Source organism: Drosophila busckii, chromosome 2R, assembly GCF_011750605.1.
Source record: "Drosophila busckii strain San Diego stock center, stock number 13000-0081.31 chromosome 2R, ASM1175060v1, whole genome shotgun sequence".
NCBI lineage: Eukaryota > Metazoa > Arthropoda > Insecta > Diptera > Drosophilidae > Drosophila > Drosophila busckii.
Genome location: NC_046605.1, coordinates 10134326 through 10154001, shown reverse-complemented (window position 1 = coordinate 10154001; position 19676 = coordinate 10134326). Strand labels below are relative to the sequence as shown.

Sequence of the window (19676 nt, the reverse complement as noted above, 5' to 3'; positions counted from 1 at the left end):
GCTGCTTATCCCAGCGCTTAATATTTGCAGCTCATAACTTATTAAATGTTTGATTTTCCGCTCATTATGTTCTGAAAGGTTTTTTATATCTGCTATGATAAGAGCAGCGCTCCCTATTGTATTGGTGGCTGCTTTCAATTTGACGCGCTGATTTCCATTTTTCCCCTTCAATTTGTATTTTAATTAAATTTCAAATGCAAATTACTTTTAGTGTGTGTGTGTGTCTGAAAAAACAAAACGCAACTCGTTTAATTTGCGCTCTCGCCCAGGCTTATCGCTGGCACCTTAACGCAGCAGTTAAGTAGCCCTGGCAAAGAGACTGCTAATTTTTTGTTATATATTTTTTTTTGTAGCCTGCCAAAAGTGGATTTTACAACCAATAAAAAGCATTTTATGACCACAACATTAAAATGTGTGCTCAAATTGAAAATGAGCAGAAAACAAAGCGCGCTGCACACAACATGAAAAGAAAGCAACAACTAAACAAGGGAGTGGGTTGGAGTGGGTGGCAGCAGATACGTTTTAAAGCAAATTTATGTGCGGCACAAAGGCAAACCGGTGGTGGCCTGGCCGAGCAGCAGATAGAGAGACAGCGATGAAAGCAAAGGAAACGGAAGTTAGGCCAAAAAGGGAAGTGAACAGAAGTTGTATAGCTAAAGCTTTTACTGGAAACAAAAAGTCCAAAGTTCTGTTGCCCGCCTAATGCGCTCGGTCTGTCTGTCTGCCTGTCTGTCTCTATTTCAAGTTGGCTTCGAAAATTACAAGACAAGGAGCGAACTCGAGCGTGAAAATGTAAACAAGCTTCAGCCAAATGTGTGTCGAGGAGCAGCAGCAGCAGCAAAATCAACAGTTAGCCAATGAGCCTGAACAAAAGTAAAGCCCGTAAGTCTGCAAGGTGCGAGGAGCTTCAGGTGGCGCCACCGCATTGCTGGGGCCAAGCTGATGCCAGAAATTGCGCAAGACAATTATAAACGTAATGGCAAACACACACAGACACACACACAGTGTAAGCGTAAGAAAGTAGTAAAAGTAGCAGAAGTATCGTTAGAGCAAACGCAGCTGCTGAGCGCATAAATTGTGTTTTAACAATGCGAATGCGTTGGACACGCTGCCAAGCCAAAGTAGAGTAAAGTAGAGTAAAGTAAAGTAAAGTGAAGTGAAGTGAAGCTGAGCAGAAGCTGTTGGCGTTGAGCTGGGGGCAAGGTGTTGCCTTTGGTCGTTAGGCTAAGAAGCCAACGTAGCCACCTAGTCGACTTTGGCTTATAAGCAATTTGAGCAGTGAATGCGAATTGCAGAGTTGCAAAGGATTAGAGCTGGGGCGGCAGCTAGATAAGATTGTCTAATGGAATGTAAATGGCAAAATATGTGCTACGAGATTTAAAAAAAAAATGTTAAGCTGACAACTCTACGCGTATTTAATGCAGCAACTCTGTTGGGTTGACTTGTCGTGCGTGTCCTTGCCGCCGCGTGTGTGTTGCAAAGAAATTAGCTGGCATAGCAAACACGAGCTAAAGTTATAAATAAAAGGCAACAAAAAAGTAAATAGAAGCAAAAAGGGCATAAGCTGGCAGGGCAGGATGCTGGCAATTGCAGGAGTCGACAACGTGCGCACAACACTTCTTGAGTAATTCATTACAAAAAGGTTGTAAAAGTCGAGTCAAAGTAATTATGCGAGAGAGACAGAGATAGAGAAGTTCCGGTGCGCGATCCTCCCCCCAACAGCAGCACAAAAACCCATTTAGATTGTATGCAAGAGTTCTTAAGACAAATACAAGCTTAAGCACACACACACGCACACGCATACACATGCATTTACACTCAGCTGCCTTTGCATGTGTACACGCCTCTGATGAGTTGCGTTAATTGAGTGGGTGCTGTGCATGTGTGTGTGTGGGCGTTTGCTTGTCAGTTGTGGGCGTTTGTTTAAGTGGGCGTGTGCGTTGCCTACGCTGCGCACAAGTGGCAAGCGGCAAGCGGCTTGCAAGCCAAAGCCGCCAAAAGTGCCAGCCACGCTGCAAAGTATGCAATAATTTTCGTTGTAGCGTGCACAGCTGTTGAGCATAAAGGACCAAAGGGCGGGACTGGCGGCACACTTGCAATGTAGAGCAGCATAAGCTCAGTAATTACAATTTACTTGTAATTCTTTAATAATTAGCCACTAATTAAGCAGCCAGGACCATCAATTAGCGCTGCTATTCAATCAAACGTGTAAAAATAGCATAAAATTGCAGAAAGGATATGCGCGCAATTATAAATTAGCGTATTGTAGTTACGAATTTGTTGCTAATTAATGCTACAAGATTTTATAAAGCTGTAAATTGCTGATTAAGTTGTAAATGCAGCAGTGCAATGCATTGAAACTATTGAAACTTTGCATTGGTTTCTATTGCAAATTAAGAAAAATTAAGTTTGACGAATATTTTTAAATTTTTTGGTTTGATACTAAATTTGTAATTTATATTGGTAGGACTAATTTACTCTTTAATTAACATTTTAAGATTTTATATAAATTCTATATAGTTTTCTATACTGCCAAAAAGTTAATTTCAATTTTATATGTATTAATATTTTTATATAGCTACAAAGATTACTATGAATAATTTTATTTTGTAAACAACATATAGAAATTTCCATTGTTAGCCAATACTGTAAGCAACTCAATATTTTAGGCAATTAAAATTATTTAAGCTGCTAGACTTGCCCAAATGAAATCTAAGCACTCTACACATTTTCTCTGTTTTATTAAAAGCACTTGGGCTGCAGCTTATGTGATTTGCTTATTGTTTACTAATTGTAACCAAAAACTTTGCCAATTTTCGTTTAATTATGACAGCTCATTAGGCATTGAAGGCAAACTTAATAGATTTTGCCTTAAGCTGGCAAATTTAATAATGTGCGCACTTAATGGAAACACAAAGCCTGCAAAATTTGCTGATGGAGGCAGACAGCGGGACGTGTGTGAAGTTTGTGGATTGCGGGCAACATTAATTAGAATGCGTCTCGTTAGGCACTGAGCAGTTGCATTAGTTGTACTTTATGCAATTAGGACATGGCAATTGGTTCAAGGATATGCAACTATTTGACATTAATTGAATGAACCAATATGCGGACACAGTTTGCTTGCCTATGATATATGGCTGGGCCAGCATATAAAGAGAGAGAGAGCGCGAGAAACGTGTCATATGTCAAAATGATGTTGCAAGCTTGTGAATGGACACACACTGATTTGCCTTGACACTTGACATTTGCAAAAAAGCGCAGTACACAAAACGCAAAAAAAAAAAAGAGACGAGAACGTTGACAAAATCAAATTCATGCCGAAGCGCGTGCTTCAAGTTTGACATATTGGATTCCCAGCCCTTTGCTTGTGTGTGTGTGTGTATTTATGCTAATGTGGCTAAAAAGCATGCAAATTTTTTTGTGCTAACTAGCAAAAGTAGAGCAAAGCCAGTGCTAAAATTAAAGCGTCGCCAGCTATTGAATGTGCGCTGCCTTTTTGCTTCACACGCTTCAATGGCAATTTTTTTGTTGTTGCTGCGCTGCTATTGGATTTGTGGTTATAGCCGCGTCCTGCGGTGCGTTGGCTTGGGCACACGATTCATTTCCACACCGCATATATGAATATAAATGTTGCAGCACACAGAGTGGGTGGTGGGCTGGCTGGGTGGTTGGGTGGGCGCTGTCATCGTCAGTTGTTTGGTTTTGGTTTGGTTTGGTTTGCTGCGGTGAATTGTAAGCCTCACGCAGAAATTGAGTTATAATATGAACACGTTGAGATAGCTTGTCCTGTTCTGTCCTGCCAACTCAATTTTTCCTTTTTTTGCTGTTATTTGTGCGTGGGCGTTGCGGCAATTTAGTCAGTGTTGTTTGCCAGTGGGCGGGGGCGGGCAAATGGACAGCAATAACAATAGCAAGAACAACAGGGAAACGCTAAATAAACTATGCAAATTTTATGCAATGCTGAAGCATTTAAAAATGAGTACCTAGCTCTTGACTGCCTGCTATGTGTATATAGCGTATATAGCTGGGGCGTGGCAGTGACTCGGCGGGTGGTGCGTAGTAGTCAAGGCAAATGCTCAGATTGTTCAGATATGCGTGCATTGCAGTAAATGACAAACGAAAATGGGTTAAAAAAAAAGGCAGGAGCAAGAGCATGACAAGCAGCTTAAAGTTGCTTCAATTTGTGCTACACAACATTTTAATGCACGAAATTGCATAAGAAGCTTACGTAAAATGCAATTAAAATTAAGTGCATAGCAGGCAGCAAAATAGTTGCATAGCAAGCAGCTTAAAGCAGTGAGCAGGCAGCAAAATAGTCTAAAGAGCAGAACACGCATGCATAGCAAGCAGCTTATAGCAGTGAGCTGCATAGCAGGCAGCAAAATAGTTTAAAGCACAGAATGCCAGTGTTGCCGCATTAGCTTATTAAAAGCTAGATCTAGCTTTTTTTTGAAAGTGAAGTAGCTTATAGAATTTGGAAATAGAACAAATGTCTGCATAATTGAATAAAATTTGCATTTCACTTTTTTTCTAACTCATCAATTTAGATTTCAGAAACCTCCTACCTTTTTTTTTCTATGAGTTTTGAGCACAATTTTGAATCAAGTTTATTCTAGCTTATTTTTTCCCTCAATCTAGCTTAGGTTGCCTCTCAAAATCTGGCAACAGTGCAGAATGCACTAACTCATCAATTTAGATGTCAGAAACCTACGTCCTATTTTTTTTTTCTATGTCTTCACATGAGTTTTGAGGCAAATTTTGAATCAAGCTTATTGTAAATTATTTTTTTTTCCTCAATCTAGCTTAGGTAGCCTCTCAAAATCTGGCAACAGTACAGAATTCATGCAGCTATGCATAGCAAGCAGCTTAAGACAGCTGAGCCTACAGTAGAGCAGGCAGCTTTCAACTCACACAGCTTTAAGCTGCAGCTTAACTTGCTTAACTCTCATACATCTTGGACTTGCGCTTTGTTATTTTGCTGTCATGCTCAGTGCTTGTAATGCTTAGTCATCAAAAGCGACCCCCCGCAACCCCCTCCCAACTAACTTGTGTCCAGCTGCTAACGAGCAATTGCATTGAGCATAACAAATGACCCCAAAAACCGAATAGAAAAGAAAAACATTCCTTTTTATTTATAGCCTGCCTCTGCCACTGTCTGCTTTTGACCACTGCAACTTTGCCTTTGTGCAGCGATTTTAAAAGCTGACCAAGTCAAAATAATGCATTGGTCAACTGACCAATCGTCGTTGCTCGTCGCTCTCCTACACCCAAAAAACCGCGCGCGCTGCTGCGGTTTGAGTGCAATTTGTGTTGCATTGTTGAACATGAAACTTGTGCAGCGCTTTCTTTTACTTTTTTTCTTGTTGTTAATTTTTCAATGTTGTAGTTGTTGTTGCTGCTGCTGTTTATTTTGAGCTTGTGGTGTGGCTAAAACAAATGTTGCTTTAATGCTGCGGTCAGTTAACGTTGCCGGCGGCTGTCAAAGTTCTGCAGCAGCCGCAGCTGGGCTTTCATTTCCGCTTGGCAGCAGCAGCAGCAATAACTGTAAGCCTGTCAGTCTGTAAGTTCCTGTCGACGAGAACTCACTTTAGCTAATGTGATTGCAAAATGGCGTGCTTCCGTTTTAACTGCAGTTGACTTTCATTTTGCAGCAGACGACACACAAATGAGCAGCGCTAAAGACAAAGCTTCAATTTGTTGAGAGATACAAGCAACGTAAATTGCAAAAGTTGTGGGCGGGGCTAATCCCTGGGGCGTGCTAGGCTAATGCGTTTGTATGTGTAATAAACATTTCAGAGATTAATTGTTTGCATAAGCAATGCTCCAGCTGATTTACGTGTCGTATACGTTATATTTATGGCACATTCCATTAATTGTGCGTTAGAATATTTACGCACACTTTAGCAGAGATAGAGAGAGAGAGAGAGAGAGAGAGCTGCCACTTGAATTATTAGCCAACATTAATTCTGCTAGTTTTGGTCCTCTGCTCATTTATTCATTTACTTTTTTTGCTTAGGCCACAGCAGCAACATTGTTAGTTGGGTTAGTTGGTCGTCGCTTTACCTTGACAGTGTCAGCAGAGCAGGCTCGTTGATTGACCGTCCTGCTGAGCACTTGTGGGCTAAGAATTTATGTTTGTGGCTCAGTTTGACACACAGTCGAGACGTAAGTAGCTGAAAAATGGTTTAGCGCGCGTGTTGTGCGCTTAGATAAGCGTGCGCTAAGCCTTCAAGGCAAAGGCATAATGAGTGCCCAAGTAATGGAAGAAAAAAAGTAAAACTAGAGTTAACAATCTTTTACTTTTTAAAGCCAACCACACACCACTCGCACCACATAATCCGTTTACCAAACAGACCAAACAGTTCAGGCTTAAGTACGCTCAACTTGTTCAATAATTACTAAGCCAGCCCCCAAACTTTTAAGCTGTTTAATTAAACTACGCGCGACACTCTAATAAACAGTTTAACGCGGCGTATGCGCAATGTGCTTTGTTTTGTATGTGGCGGCGGCATTTGTTTTTATTCAGTGCACTACGCTCATTTACAATTTGTGTAAATTGGCACGCTGTGTAATTAACTGCCAGGCGCATAATTAAAATGCAAAATTTACTGCAACGAAAAATAAGGTGCATTGTGCGTTGAGTCGCGCTCACATGTCAGTTGCATGCCACACACAGGCACACACAATGGACATTGTGCATATTATGCCCAAAAGAGCCCCACACAACTCATTTGTTCGACGGGCCTTAACGTTCGTTATTAGTTGGCCATGGCGCGCATTAGAGAGCGACCATGTGAGCGATATCATATATCACATATTGTCTATGTCTACTTGTGTGTGTGTGTGTGTATTTGTGGTTTTAATTATGCTCGTAGAACGCACAAAATGAACAATGAGTCGCATGACTCGTTGCAATTGCAACGGCAACTGATTGAAACAAATGCAGGCCTAAGCCAACAAAAATGTTTGTCATAGACGCAGCAGTTACTCTCTAAATATTTTTCGCATATTTACTGCCTATAATGAGTTGGCAGTTTAAGTTGCTGCTGCCTAACATTTGATATTTTATGCCAAATGTTTAGCGAAGCGCATAAATTCCGATTATGCGTGGGTGCTGGACATACAAAACGCAATTGGGAATTCATATCCGGCGGCATTTGCTAGTTTTGAGTTACAAAATGCCGCTAAATGTTTATTGTGGCGCACAAAAAGCAAAAACGCATAAAATTTAAGCGTAAGCAACTTATTGATACACTTTGATTAGCGCAACAGTCAGTTTAGGCATAAATCGCTGCGATTTTTGCAGCTACTTAAATTGAAAAATATAAGCTGGTTATATAGAAGTATGTACAACTAAATTTTGGCGCTCTAGCTCCTATAATTTTTGAGATCTTGTTGCTCATACAGTCAAACAGCGCTGAAACGAAGTTAATTATATTGAAAAATATAAGCTAGTTATATAGAAGTATGTACAACTAAATTTTGGCGCTCTAGCTCCTATAATTTTTGAGATCTTGTTGCTCATACAGTCAAACAGCGCTGAAACGAAGTTAATTATATTGAAAAATATAAGCTAGTTATATAGAAGTATGTACAACTAAATTTTGGCGTTCTAGCTTGTATAATATTTGAGATTTCGTTGCTCATACAGTCAAACAGCGCTCAAATGAATGCGCTTAGCTAGCTAGCTCAAGCATGTTTATGCTTTATGATATATTTAAAGTGTATATATAAATTCCACTCACTGTAGTTGCCACTTTATTTGCCTTAAAGCGCCTAAGTCCATTATCTAGGCATTCTGGGGCAACAAAAACAAATCTGTTATGCCAATCAGTCGACAAATTTATTATATTTTGACAATTCCATTCACACTGAAAGCCAAACGCATTTGGCTCAAAAATACAATTTTTTTTTTCTATTTCTTTTCTTTTCTTTTCTGCACTTCTCAGTAATTTTTCACACACCAATGGCGTCAAATTGCGCTCATCGCCTACAGCTGTCTTTATCAGCCCCGCCCCTTGCCCCGCCTAGTGCGCGCTCTTTCGCACTGCTGGCGCTCACAATTGGTAATGTCATGTCTATGTCAAATAATATTGTATTGTGTTGACTTGCATTTGACAACTTAATGAAATTTTTATATATTTTGCGCTCTAGCGCTACAAGAAGCAGCAAAATGAAGGCGAGCGGCGTTGCCGCCTTGGCCATAATGACATTTTGCGTAATTCATCAGCATAAATCATTTGGCGCGGCACAACTGGCGCCCTCTACAGTGAGCGTCGCACTGAGTTCCGAAAGAGCAGCGCATAGTTTAACCCTAAAACGTGCTAAATTTTCGCGCTGCGCTTTATGAGAAAAGTTTGCTATTTAAGAGAGTGTAGAGCAACAGAAAAAAAAAATATATATATGATATTTGAAAAGAAAAAACCGAAAAAATGGCCACTACGTGCCCGTCAGCGCTAAGCGGCAGCAGCAGCAAGAAGTCATAAAAAGTCTGGCAGCGCTCTCTCTCTCTCTCTCTCTCTCTCTTTCCAGCTGGCGTGGGTGTAACATATTTTTGACAATGTGCAACTTTCCGCTTTGCTATAAGCCGAGCCGGAACTTTTATTTTTTATGTTATTGTAGGCAGCAGTAGCAGCAACAACAACAACAACAACAACAACGTCAAGTGTTTTGATTGTATGCGTGTGTAATTTAGTTTTATGCTTTATCGCTTGCTTGATTTTTATTATGATTATTATCGTGGGAATTACTTAGCAAGTTTCATCGACGTCTCTGGCAAAAAACTTTGTTGATTGTTCTATCCCAAAGGGATCAAAGATTTTCTCTCAAATTTTCTAGTGATTTATTGGGTCAATGTTGATTTAGTTGTTGTTGCTGCTGCTGCTGCTGCTGCTGGCTTCTGACTGATGAGCCTTTGATGCTTTGAAGCTTTGGTGGCCTGAGTAGATAAAATGTGCTAAAAGCAATTGATTGACGCCGGGTTTTTAAATCAGATTTAACCAAGCGGCAAGCGCAAAGGGTTTGTAAAACTTAATTGCGTTTGTCTTAAATACTTTGTAAATATTTGCAGCACTTAAAATTACAAACTCACGCACGCATGTATTTTGTAGAGCAATGAAACTTACCTAGAAAGAGAGAAAAATAAGCAAGCGCATATTTAGTATAAAAGTTTATAAATTGAAATATTTATTTAAAGCAATTAAATTTGTAAATAAATCGCACAACATAAAGCACATGAAAAGCTAAACTAGCAAAATACGCAAGCATCAGTTTCAAGCTCCTCTATGGTCATTTTAACTTGGCTACAGTGTTGTGTAACTTCAACAATTCCATTATTCTGTTTAAATGTAACTGTAACGTGGCAGCCCTAAAATAAAGTGTGGAAAATATGAGAAATAAGCACAAGGCAGAGAGCGCGAAATTTATACCGTTGGTGCAACAGTTGTTGAAGAATCTATTGGTGTTGTTGGTGTTTCAGCTATTGGTGTGGTTGGTGTTTCCGCTATTGGTGTGGTTGGTGTTTCCGCTATTGGTGTTGTTGGTGTTTCAACCATTGGTGTTGTTGGCGTCTCAATCGTTGGTGTTGTTGGCGTCTCAACCGTTGGTGTTGTTGGTGTCTCAGCCGTTGGTGGCTCAGGTGTTGGTGTTATTTCCTGACTGCAAACACCACTCAACACCAAACCGAACAGAAAGCAAATGTATAGCTTAACCATGTCTATGCTTTAATAACACTTCAGGAACTGTGCCGTTAAACATTCTCACTAAAGCCTTTTATACCCCCACCCAGCTGTGTGTTCTGGCTGTATAAAAAATATTGGCAAACTTCAGTTCTTAGCGCGCTTGTCAGTCTTGCAGCAAAACGTGTTCAAGTTGATTTCAATTATGTCTTATTGACTTTCACTTTATCGGCCAAATACGTGCGGCCATTATGCAATAGCAAATGCATAACTATTGACATCAGCGCGTTGTTGAGTAGTGGCGAGTTTAGTCTTAGTCTTGCAGCTTAGTTAAAAGCATTTCATTTAATACAAAATTCAACTAATCGATTTCTTAGCTGTAAGCGCTTCTATCAACGACTTAATTCCCAGTGGCCTGCTAAGGCAACAATACGTTGAGCCTAAAATCTTGTTGATTTTTTGTGTTATTTTGGAATTGCCATGTGAGTGGACACAGCAGCCAAAGCCACAAAAGACTCAAAAGCGTAAGTAAAACAAAACACACACAGAGAGAGAGAGAGAGAGAGAGAGAGAAAAAAGAAAAAACAAACTTTGGCCAAGCTGCGCCATCTAGCGAACGATGTTTAGCGCTGCCAAAGTGTTTCAAGCAGAGGAAGGATGCCTTGCGAGTGTATGCGTGTGTGTGTGTGTGTGTGTGTGTGAAAGGAAAACACATACACATGTCTCTGAGCATGCAAAAAGCACAGCGCACAATGCGATGTGGACCGCTCGGTCTCTATAGATTGAAGCAGCTGCCAGCAGGCAGGGGACTACACAAAGGGCCACTAAAGAGCTGCACACGTGTGTTTACATGTCGCAGCACACACACACTCACACACACACCTATACACATATATTTGTATTTAACGGCAAAGTCAAGCACTTGTGATATGCAGAGCACAAAATCCAAATTTAATGACCAAGTAAAATAGACACCAAAGTCAAGAGCTTGAAGCTGCTGGCAGCTGTGCCTCTGTCCGTGTGTGTGTTTGCCCCTTTTTAGTGGGCGTGGCACTAATGTTAGTTGTATGTTTCGCAGTCTAGCTGGGCGTTCGCTTTGTTATCGACATGCGTCGTCGTCGTCTTTTAGCAATTGGATATGCCTTTTCATGCCCCTGGGCTGTGTTAATGTTGACAATGCGCCAACCAAGGACATGACACGAGCTTGACAGCCTGCCAGCTTCACTCTCTCTCGCTCTCTGGCTACATTTTCTTTGCGTTTCATTCACATTCATGTTGATGGAGTGTTGTCAGGGCACATCGTTAACTTTGCGCACCACATATAGAGACAGCCCGGCCAGCCCGACCAGCGAGTCCTTTTAGTGCTGGCGCCCCACCAGCCACAGCCAAAGCCAAAGCTAAAAACGACATTGACATCGACATCGACTTCGACATCTACGACATGGACATGGACATCAGCAGCATCCACAGACCGAGCCACATCCACAGAGGCCAAACAACTCGCACACATTATGGCAAATTATGACATTGACAATGCCCAAGCAGACAGGTAAGCAGTTGGGCAAAGCCAAGGAAACGGCAACTAATGCCGCAGGATATGCATAACGTGTTGTCCTTTCATAAAGGTGTCACAATTCTTAACATGCCACCGCCAACATTAGTTCGCCCACACACACACATACAGTGCATGATTGCATGCAATTTGTTGCGGCATGCCACATAAATTTCCGTGTCATCTAAATAAATATTTCATTCAAATGTTTTTACCGCTCACATGCAAGAAAACAAAAGCTACAAAGTATTAAATACAAGCGATGTAAGCTTGAGTGCTTGGGCATTGTTGAAATTGCTTTATGAATTCCAAATATTTGCAGAATTTTGCCATCAAAGCTTGTTAAGTAGTTTGTGTGCCTTGAAGTTAAAGCTGTTACTTGGTAACGCTTTAGCACAGCTGTTAGTAATTGTTGAAAAGCAGGCAGTGAATTCACCAACGTTCACCAATGCAGACATTTTGTATAAATGCAACAGCTTTTTGCTTTAAATTCTAAAACTAAAGTGTGTGTTGTTGAATTGTTGATTGGTGTAATACATTTTGAATTACTTATTGCCCCTAATATTTACACCAATGCTTTATATGCGCAGCTGTACTTGCTGCTCATAGTAGTGCAAAAAGTGTTGCCTACTTTGCAGTGCCTTATCCTAGCTAGCGGGCAGTTGCTAAATTTTATTTTCATTACAAATGCGTCGGTTGCTTATGCGCTGCACACAACTTAAATAAATATCGTAGTATAAAATAAAAAGCTCACTCGCCTCACTCTTTGTCTAGTCTGAGTTGCTGCTGCTGCTGCTTCTGGGGTTTTGTTTTGCTGGCCACGTTTTGTAGTTTTGTTGCTTTTACTTGTGTTCTACTTTGTGTGTGTTTTTTTTCCTTCGCTTCGTTTTGTTTTGTTTTGTTTTGCATTACAAATGACTGTTTTCTAGCATTACGTGCGAGCATTTTAACATTTCAACATTTTCATTGCGCCTGGTTGATGAAATTTATGTGCATATGCTATATATATATGCTATATAGACAGTGCCTCTCTTTCGCTTTTATTTCGGGGCATGTTCATTCATGCGTTGGGCGGCTCTGAGTTTCAAATGTGTGCGTGTGTGTGTGTGTGTGTGTTTGGAACTGTTGCAGTTGATTTCATGATTCATGCATAATTACAGGCATAGTGTCTATATATATGTGCATATATAGCGATTCGTATGCCTGGCATATAAATCAAATACAAGCTTAAATCACAGACAGCAACAGTAGCAATGCAAACAAATGTCAAACGTTGCACTGTGGGCAATTTAGAGCAACAAGCTTCATAAAAAAATGCAATTTTTAGCTTCGTTTGATTTTGTTGCATATTTTTTATATATGCTGCATTTTAAATTATGTGCACAAAATGCTTCAAATTGCCCATAGTGCGCCTAAAAATAGTTTATTGTTCGTATATCATTGTCAGGCAGCATAGCTTTGATGGATTATATATTACATTATCCAATCAAAGTTTAGTATTTATTGAATTTTTAGTTTAGCTCTTAGTTTGCATTTTATTCATGGCACACACTTTGGCAACACTTTAAGCCATTTGCAGCTAAACTGCTGCAGTGTCCGAGCGGCTATTAACACTAATGCCCTATTGTTGGCCCACTCCAAGCTCTGTCTGTATAACCCCTTTAACATGCACTTTAATTCCATTTGGCCAAAGTTTTTACAACATTTTTAGTGTGGCAAACTTTGTACATTAAAAGCTTCAGCCCCAGTCCCCAAAATAATGCTTAGCTTAAAGTGCGAGAATGTTGCAAATTAAATTAAAATAAAATGTGCGTAAGTGTGTGTGTGTGTGCGTGTGTGTGTCTCAAAGTTTGTGGCTTTAGTCAATTGCAAGCAATTAAAGCAACTGCCACAAAGTAAAATGCGTTGCTTTTGATGTGAGCTAAAAAAAAACAATTGAGAATTGAAAATTTGAAATTGTGGCAAAGTTAAAGTGCGCTCAAGGATTATGGGCGTGGCTTAGTGTTGAATTTAGTTGCGTATTTCTTGCAAGTCACGTTGTTGCGCAGCTCAACACAAAGTAATGTTGTTATTATTATAACTGTTGTTGTTGCTGTTGTTCTTAGTACTTGCGAGAGCTGCACATTGTTATTGTTATTGTTATAGCCATTGTTATTTCCCAAGGATTTATGTTTGCCGCCCAGCTAAAGCAACAAGAACAACAACAACAACAATAACGCTGTATTATCGAGAAATTTCTTTGGCTGTTTGAAAGTTTGTTGCATACTTTTTTGGGGGTTGGCTGTGGCCCCAGCGCCCATTGCACAATTTTGCAAAATGGCCGCCAGCAAAGCTAAACGCAATTGCTGCAGTTTAGGCGTGCCCAAACAAACGACAACAATATAATCGTAAAGTGAGTGAGGAGTGTGGGCAATGCAAGCTATAATTAGCCCTAGGGCTAACACACACACACACACAACTACACATTGTTGTATGCGCATTGTTGTAGCTGTTTGTGGAGCAACGACGACGACGACGGCAAGTCAGTAATTAAAAGATTAATTTTTAATGTGCGCTTAGCGTAGAGTGAGCGCCACACACACAAAGATGCGTGCGACGTCATAAAATTAAAAGGATTTCAACTATAGACATAAATATATGCATAAGTCACACACACAACTGCAAGTTTATGCGCACTTTTTATGCTTTCAGCTGCTCAAAATTTTTTGTTAAATTTTTTATTATGACGCTCTCGAGAATTTTTGCTGCTGTTTCGTTTCGCTTTTTCATACACACACTGCATATATAATTTTAAATTTTTAATGCAGTTTGCATTGGGCTTATTTCAGTTTTTTTCATAAGGCACTGCCAAAGGTAAGCTAATAAAATATTTATATAACAGACAGAAGAAAAAAATGCGCAACTTTGCTGCAGAGCGCGTTAAAGCGCTAATCGATAAGCCAGCAATTATTGAAAATAAATCGTATATAGCAATTGTTGTGTGTTTAAGCCAATTAAACAAAAGCGTTAAGTAATAAAAAATAGTGCACAGCGAAAAGAGCGAGTAAGCTTAAACTGTTTACAAGTATTTTAAAATATGTTTGCGCGACTTAATCAAAAATTCTTTTAGTTGAATAATAATTTAAATAAAATTATAAAATATTTATTTGTTCCAACTAGCAGCAAATGTTATAAAACAATTGCAAGCAGCTACACCCAATTAAAATTGCATTGCAAATTCGTTAGCCAGCTTAAAATTCCATATAATACATTTTTTTTCTTTATTAGAAGCTTCTCTCAACTAATTATCTAACGTTAATCGCCTTATGCCTCTCATTAGTCTCTAAGCTGCTGTTTTTATCTGCTCTGCAGCTTTTTGCTGCGACGTGCACTGACATTAATATTTGAAACACATAAAAAAGTAGTCGACTTAGTTGTTGTTGTTGTTGTTGTTTGGCAAACATTGCTGCTGAAACAAAAGCGCGCATAATTAGCTGCAGCATAGAAATAAATAAAGCAGCAGACAAACAACAAAAGCAAAATAGCCAATTAGACAGCCAAAGAGGTAGAACACCCAAAAACAAAAACAAAAAAAAAAGGTGATGCTAAAGGGCAAGCTCAGCAGCAAACGCCGCTCAACCAAATAAACTTGACAAATTATACGCTTCGTTGGCCAAGTCCGGCACCCAAAAAGCACTAAAATAAATAAATAAAAGTTGTTGTAATTTGATGCGACAGCGTACCCAAAAAAAAATTAAATCAGCTTGCACAATATGCTGCAATTGCTAGAGGGACAAGGGCAAGGCTATATACTATATATAGATTTAGTTTCAAGTGGTTTGCTACATGTTTTGATGCGTCATTGTTGCTGCTTGGGTTGTTGTTGTTGTTGTTGTTGTCAAATTAACCAAGCGTATGACACTGCGCATTAAAAGCAATTGTCATATGTCAGTCCACGCTCAGTCATAGACTTGACAACTGCCTGAACTAATAACCACAAGAGGCTAAAACCTGATTAAACTGCGGTTAATGAGCCACCTCAGCGCGATTAATATAACGACGACACAAACATGAGCTAATAACTAAAGTTTCATGCACGCCTTGAGGCATATCAATTTGCCACCAGGTGTTGCATAAATCTTACACGCGACCGCGACTTTGGTAATGTATCTGATCCATACGAGCCTTGACAATTTGCCACTGGCACTGGCTTTGCAGCCTTTGTGGTTTTCGTTTAACTTAAACTGACAGCAATTGAATAATATTGTATGCCTAGCCACTTTATATGTCAAAGCACCTGCTCTCCCTGCATTCAACTGTCAAAATTTTAGGTGTGCATATTTCAAAAGTTTAAATTCAAATTATCCACCGTAAAACGTAAGTGGCTGCCAACAATTGCAGTTAGTTAGTTAGTTTAGCTTTTCTTTCAGATGACTAACAAGATAAATTCGAAATCGAAAAAAGGCTCCAATCGTTATTCGCTTTATTTTAATTTACAAAAGCAGCTGCCGAAAGAAAAAAAATTCTCCACTCACGAGCTGCAGGATCAGGAGAGTGTCTACGTTGTTAATCGCCGGAAACGTTTACGCGCCGCCACCAAGCAGCCCGAGCTGCCCAAATGGCGACGTGTCGAAAAGAATTTTGTTGCCGAGCAGCAGGACAATGCCGGCATGTTGGACAACAGCGAGACATACGCGCCCGCGCATTTCTATCGCGAGCCAAATATATCGCTGGACGAATTGCAAACACCGCCGGCGGCGCGTGGCATTCGCTTGAGCATCTGTGTGGAGCACACGCGCTTTCCGCTGGTGGCGAAAATCTCCAAGAGCATGGGACTGCAGCATGTGCCCGAGCATCGTCTGTGGAACCTCCAATGGTGCGACAGCACACCGCATTTGGATCTGCTGAAGGCCATGAAACGTTTTCAGCAAATCAATCACTTTCCCGGCATCAATGAAATCTGCCGCAAGGATTTACTCTCGCGGAATTTGAATCGCATGCTCAAGCTTTATCCGGGCGACTTTCGCATATTTCCCAAGACCTGGCTTATGCCAACAGAGTGAGTGGTGAAGCGAAGTAAATATTAATATTATTATTGATATTTTTTTTTTTTTTGGGCAGTGCCTATGATGTGGCTGTGTACGCGAGCAAGCATAAGCGCACGTATATATTGAAACCGTATTCATCTGGTCAGGGGCGTGGCATTTGGTTAACAAATAATTTACGCACTGTGGCCAGGCGTGGCAAGCAAATCTGTCAGACCTATGTGGAGCGGGTGAGTGGACTATGAAAATAGCAAAATTAATATTACTCTGACTATATCTTAGCAATGAGTTTGCCATTTCATTTATTAATGGAACCTATTCCGAATGGAGTCTATGTATTCCTTGAAGAAGTTCTTTCTGAATATCGCAACAGTTCTTTCCTTATTTTTTCTCTATTAATATTACTTAGTATTCGGTGACTCAACGAAGCCATGAGTTTGCCATTTTTTTTTCTAATGGAATCTATGCCGAATGGAGAATAATTTCTTTCTGAATATCATACCTATTCGAAACTCTTCTTTCCTTACTTTCTTTCTATTATATGACTTAGTCCGCGGTGACTGAACGATATGATGAGTTTGCTATTTCTTTTCTTAATGGAGTATATTTCGAATGGAGTCATTGTATTCCTTAAGGAATTTCTTCCCGAATATCATACATATTCGAAACTGTTTTTCTTTACTTTCCCACTATTTCTTTTCTATAATTCACTCTTCTCAAATCTGCTCAATTTCGTCTCTCTTCTATATGCCACTCTTTTCTTCTTCTTCCTAACAGCCTCTGCTCATTGATGGTTACAAATTCGATCTGCGCGTCTATACGCTCATCACCTCTGTGGATCCCTTACGCATTTTTGTTTATAACGAAGGCCTAGCGCGCTTCGCCACACAGAAGTATATGCCACCCGATTTGAACAACAACAACAATGTCTATATGCATCTGACCAACTATTGTCTGAATCGACGGAATTCCAAATACGATATGGGCAATGGCGATGAGGGCGGCTCGAAGCGCAAACTAAGCGCCTTTAACAAATGGCTAAAGGACCACAACTATAGCGTGGAGGACTTTTGGGCAGCAGTAGATGATGCCATCATCAAGACGGTCATCAGCGCTTGGCCAGTGCTAAAGCATAACTATTGCAGCTGCTTTCCCAAGCATGACAAGATCCAAGCGTGCTTTCAGCTATTGGGCTTCGATATACTGGTGGACTGGAAACTGAAACCCTATATACTGGAGGTGAATCAGACGCCCAGTTTATGCACGGATCAGCCAGTGGATCATGAGGTGAAGCGGCCGCTGATAAGGGACACGCTCAACTTGCTGAGCACACCGCTGGTGGATAAGGAGGAAATAATACGCGAAGATCGCGTTGCATTGAGAGATCGCTTATTGCGTCAAGCGCACAGGCGACGCGTTGAAGCAAAAGATGCCAATAACAAGGATCTCTATAGCGCTTGCTCACTCAGCGCGCTGTCACAGCAAATCGCCTGGGAGGAGAGTCACTTGGGCAACTACAGACGCGTTATGCCGCCCACTGATCACGACAAAGTGAACTACTACTGCAAGTTTTACGATCAGGACAAGCAAACGCCCATGTTCCGGGAGACAGCGAGCAGTCGTAGTCGCTTGAGACTGAATCGCGAGCAGATGCGTTTGCGTAATCTAAAGCAGAATAAGGAAGATGACCTCAAGCAACGCTCGTCTAGCAAGAGCAAGGAGATAATCGGTCAAGTCTTCAGTGCAAACAGCAAAATAGCGCGACGTCAAATGCGTAAGCAGCGACAGCTGGCAGCGAAGGAAGCGGAAGAGAAAAAGCAGCAGAAGCAACTGACGCCGCCGACAGTCAGGGAAACCAAGACCAAAGCGGAAGCCAGTGCAAAAGACTCAGTGGTCAGCACAGCAAGCGGCTCCAAGTCCGACGAGCAAGTCCACACCAAAACGAAGCAAACTCTGAGCTTGCAAAAGGCGAAGCGGCAAAAGAGTCGACGTCAGTTGCAGCGACGTACGCGCCAGGCGCGACGTCTGGAGCGTGAATCACGCAAGGATGCCGAGTTTCTGAACAATCATAGCATTAAACGAGCAGCGTGTGAGCGCTTGCCTGGCGGCAGCTCCAAGCAGCTGCTATCAGCGCCTGCTAAGAAATGCAACAGCAACAACAGCGGTAATAAAAAGAAGCCTAGAACGAAAACACAGTTGAAGCTCAGGCAAGTGGAGCAGCAGGCAGAGAGCAGCAGCAGCGGCGGCAACAAGCAGCGTAGAGCAAATGCAGTAATTAACAAAGAGTGTGTTAAGAAAATTGCATTGGCAATGAGTGAAAATTGGCAGCCCATGCCCATCTGCGAGGCCGAAGAGCAGGGCGAAGTGCAATGGCGACAAGAGCGCAGCGCTACGCTTAATAATTGGAAAATTCAGGAATTGGTAAACAAGCTATTAACTTATTATCGCAAGTGCTTATTATTTGCCTCTTTTTTAAAGCTATTTACGGAAATGTATGAACAAGGACATTTAACCAAAAATGACATAAAGCAATTTCCAAAGCTACTGTATCGCATACTCTGGGGCAATATGGCAGGAAATTATACGAGCATGGAATAAATACTGCATGTGGAGTTTTTCTTCTTGCGCAGCGGATTTCATACTACTGTAAGTTTATGCTTGTAACTAAATCAAATTATTAAATTTTATGTTGTTATAGCACAAGGGATGTCATTATGCTGGATGCTGAAGTAAAAATGACGAAATATGCTTAGTGTTCAGCTTCAAAACACACACAGAAACCCACACAACGTAACAGAGAAAGTATAAATAGTAGTTTTGTAGCAAAGTTAAAAACATATGGTTAAGCAGAAAAAAAAATAACAAATAAAAAAATAATCAGTTAAAAGCGCAAGTTGTTTTAAATAGTAAAATATGAGCATATTTTTGCATAATAATCGCATATTTGTTCTATTACAAAAAAAACCAAGCAAACCCTCCCCACCCAACAATGCATTTGGGTACCTTTTTAACCTAAGCTAAAATTAAAAAACTTTGGCATAAATAATTTTTAATTTAAAATTTAAGTATCAAATTAAAGCTTAAATTTGACTATGACTTTGCAGCTTTTCTTATTTCCCTAAGTGCCATTTTGCTTGAGTTCTAACAATGCTTTTGGGCAACTTTTATGCACAGTCGGCATAGATAACGCGTTCTACATAAAAAGCTACATCGATTTGACAAAGTGCTAGGCGATAAGTCAAAAGCAAAGAGCAGCACCCCCACGAAAAAGTCTAAACTCAGCCGAGCTACTAACATCTTGCGCATGCATAAACAAAATGCAGCACAATAAAAGCGAAATGCAAGTGGTTGGTTGGTTGGGAGATGAAGAAAACTTGAAACTTGCATTATTGAAAACTGTGGCGGTGGCAGCCGTCATATGCA

At 40.5% G+C, this 19676-nt stretch overlaps 2 protein-coding genes across 16 annotated transcripts in view; one reads left to right on the top strand and one right to left on the bottom strand.

Moving 5' to 3' along the window:
• LOC108596109 (heterogeneous nuclear ribonucleoprotein L) overlaps window positions 1–19676 on the bottom strand; it is a 104070-nt gene that overhangs the window by 51980 nt on the left and 32414 nt on the right. The window lies entirely within an intron of this gene.
• LOC108596108 (tubulin polyglutamylase ttll6) lies at window positions 15501–19129 on the top strand. The gene is made up of 6 exons (XM_017981528.1): window positions 15501–15585; window positions 15639–16267; window positions 16330–16483; window positions 17031–18674; window positions 18732–18899; window positions 18952–19129. The coding sequence occupies exons 2-5, from the start codon at window positions 15639–15641 to the stop codon at window positions 18849–18851; spliced, it is 2547 nt and encodes an 848-aa protein (XP_017837017.1). The 5' UTR covers window positions 15501–15585; the 3' UTR covers window positions 18852–18899; window positions 18952–19129.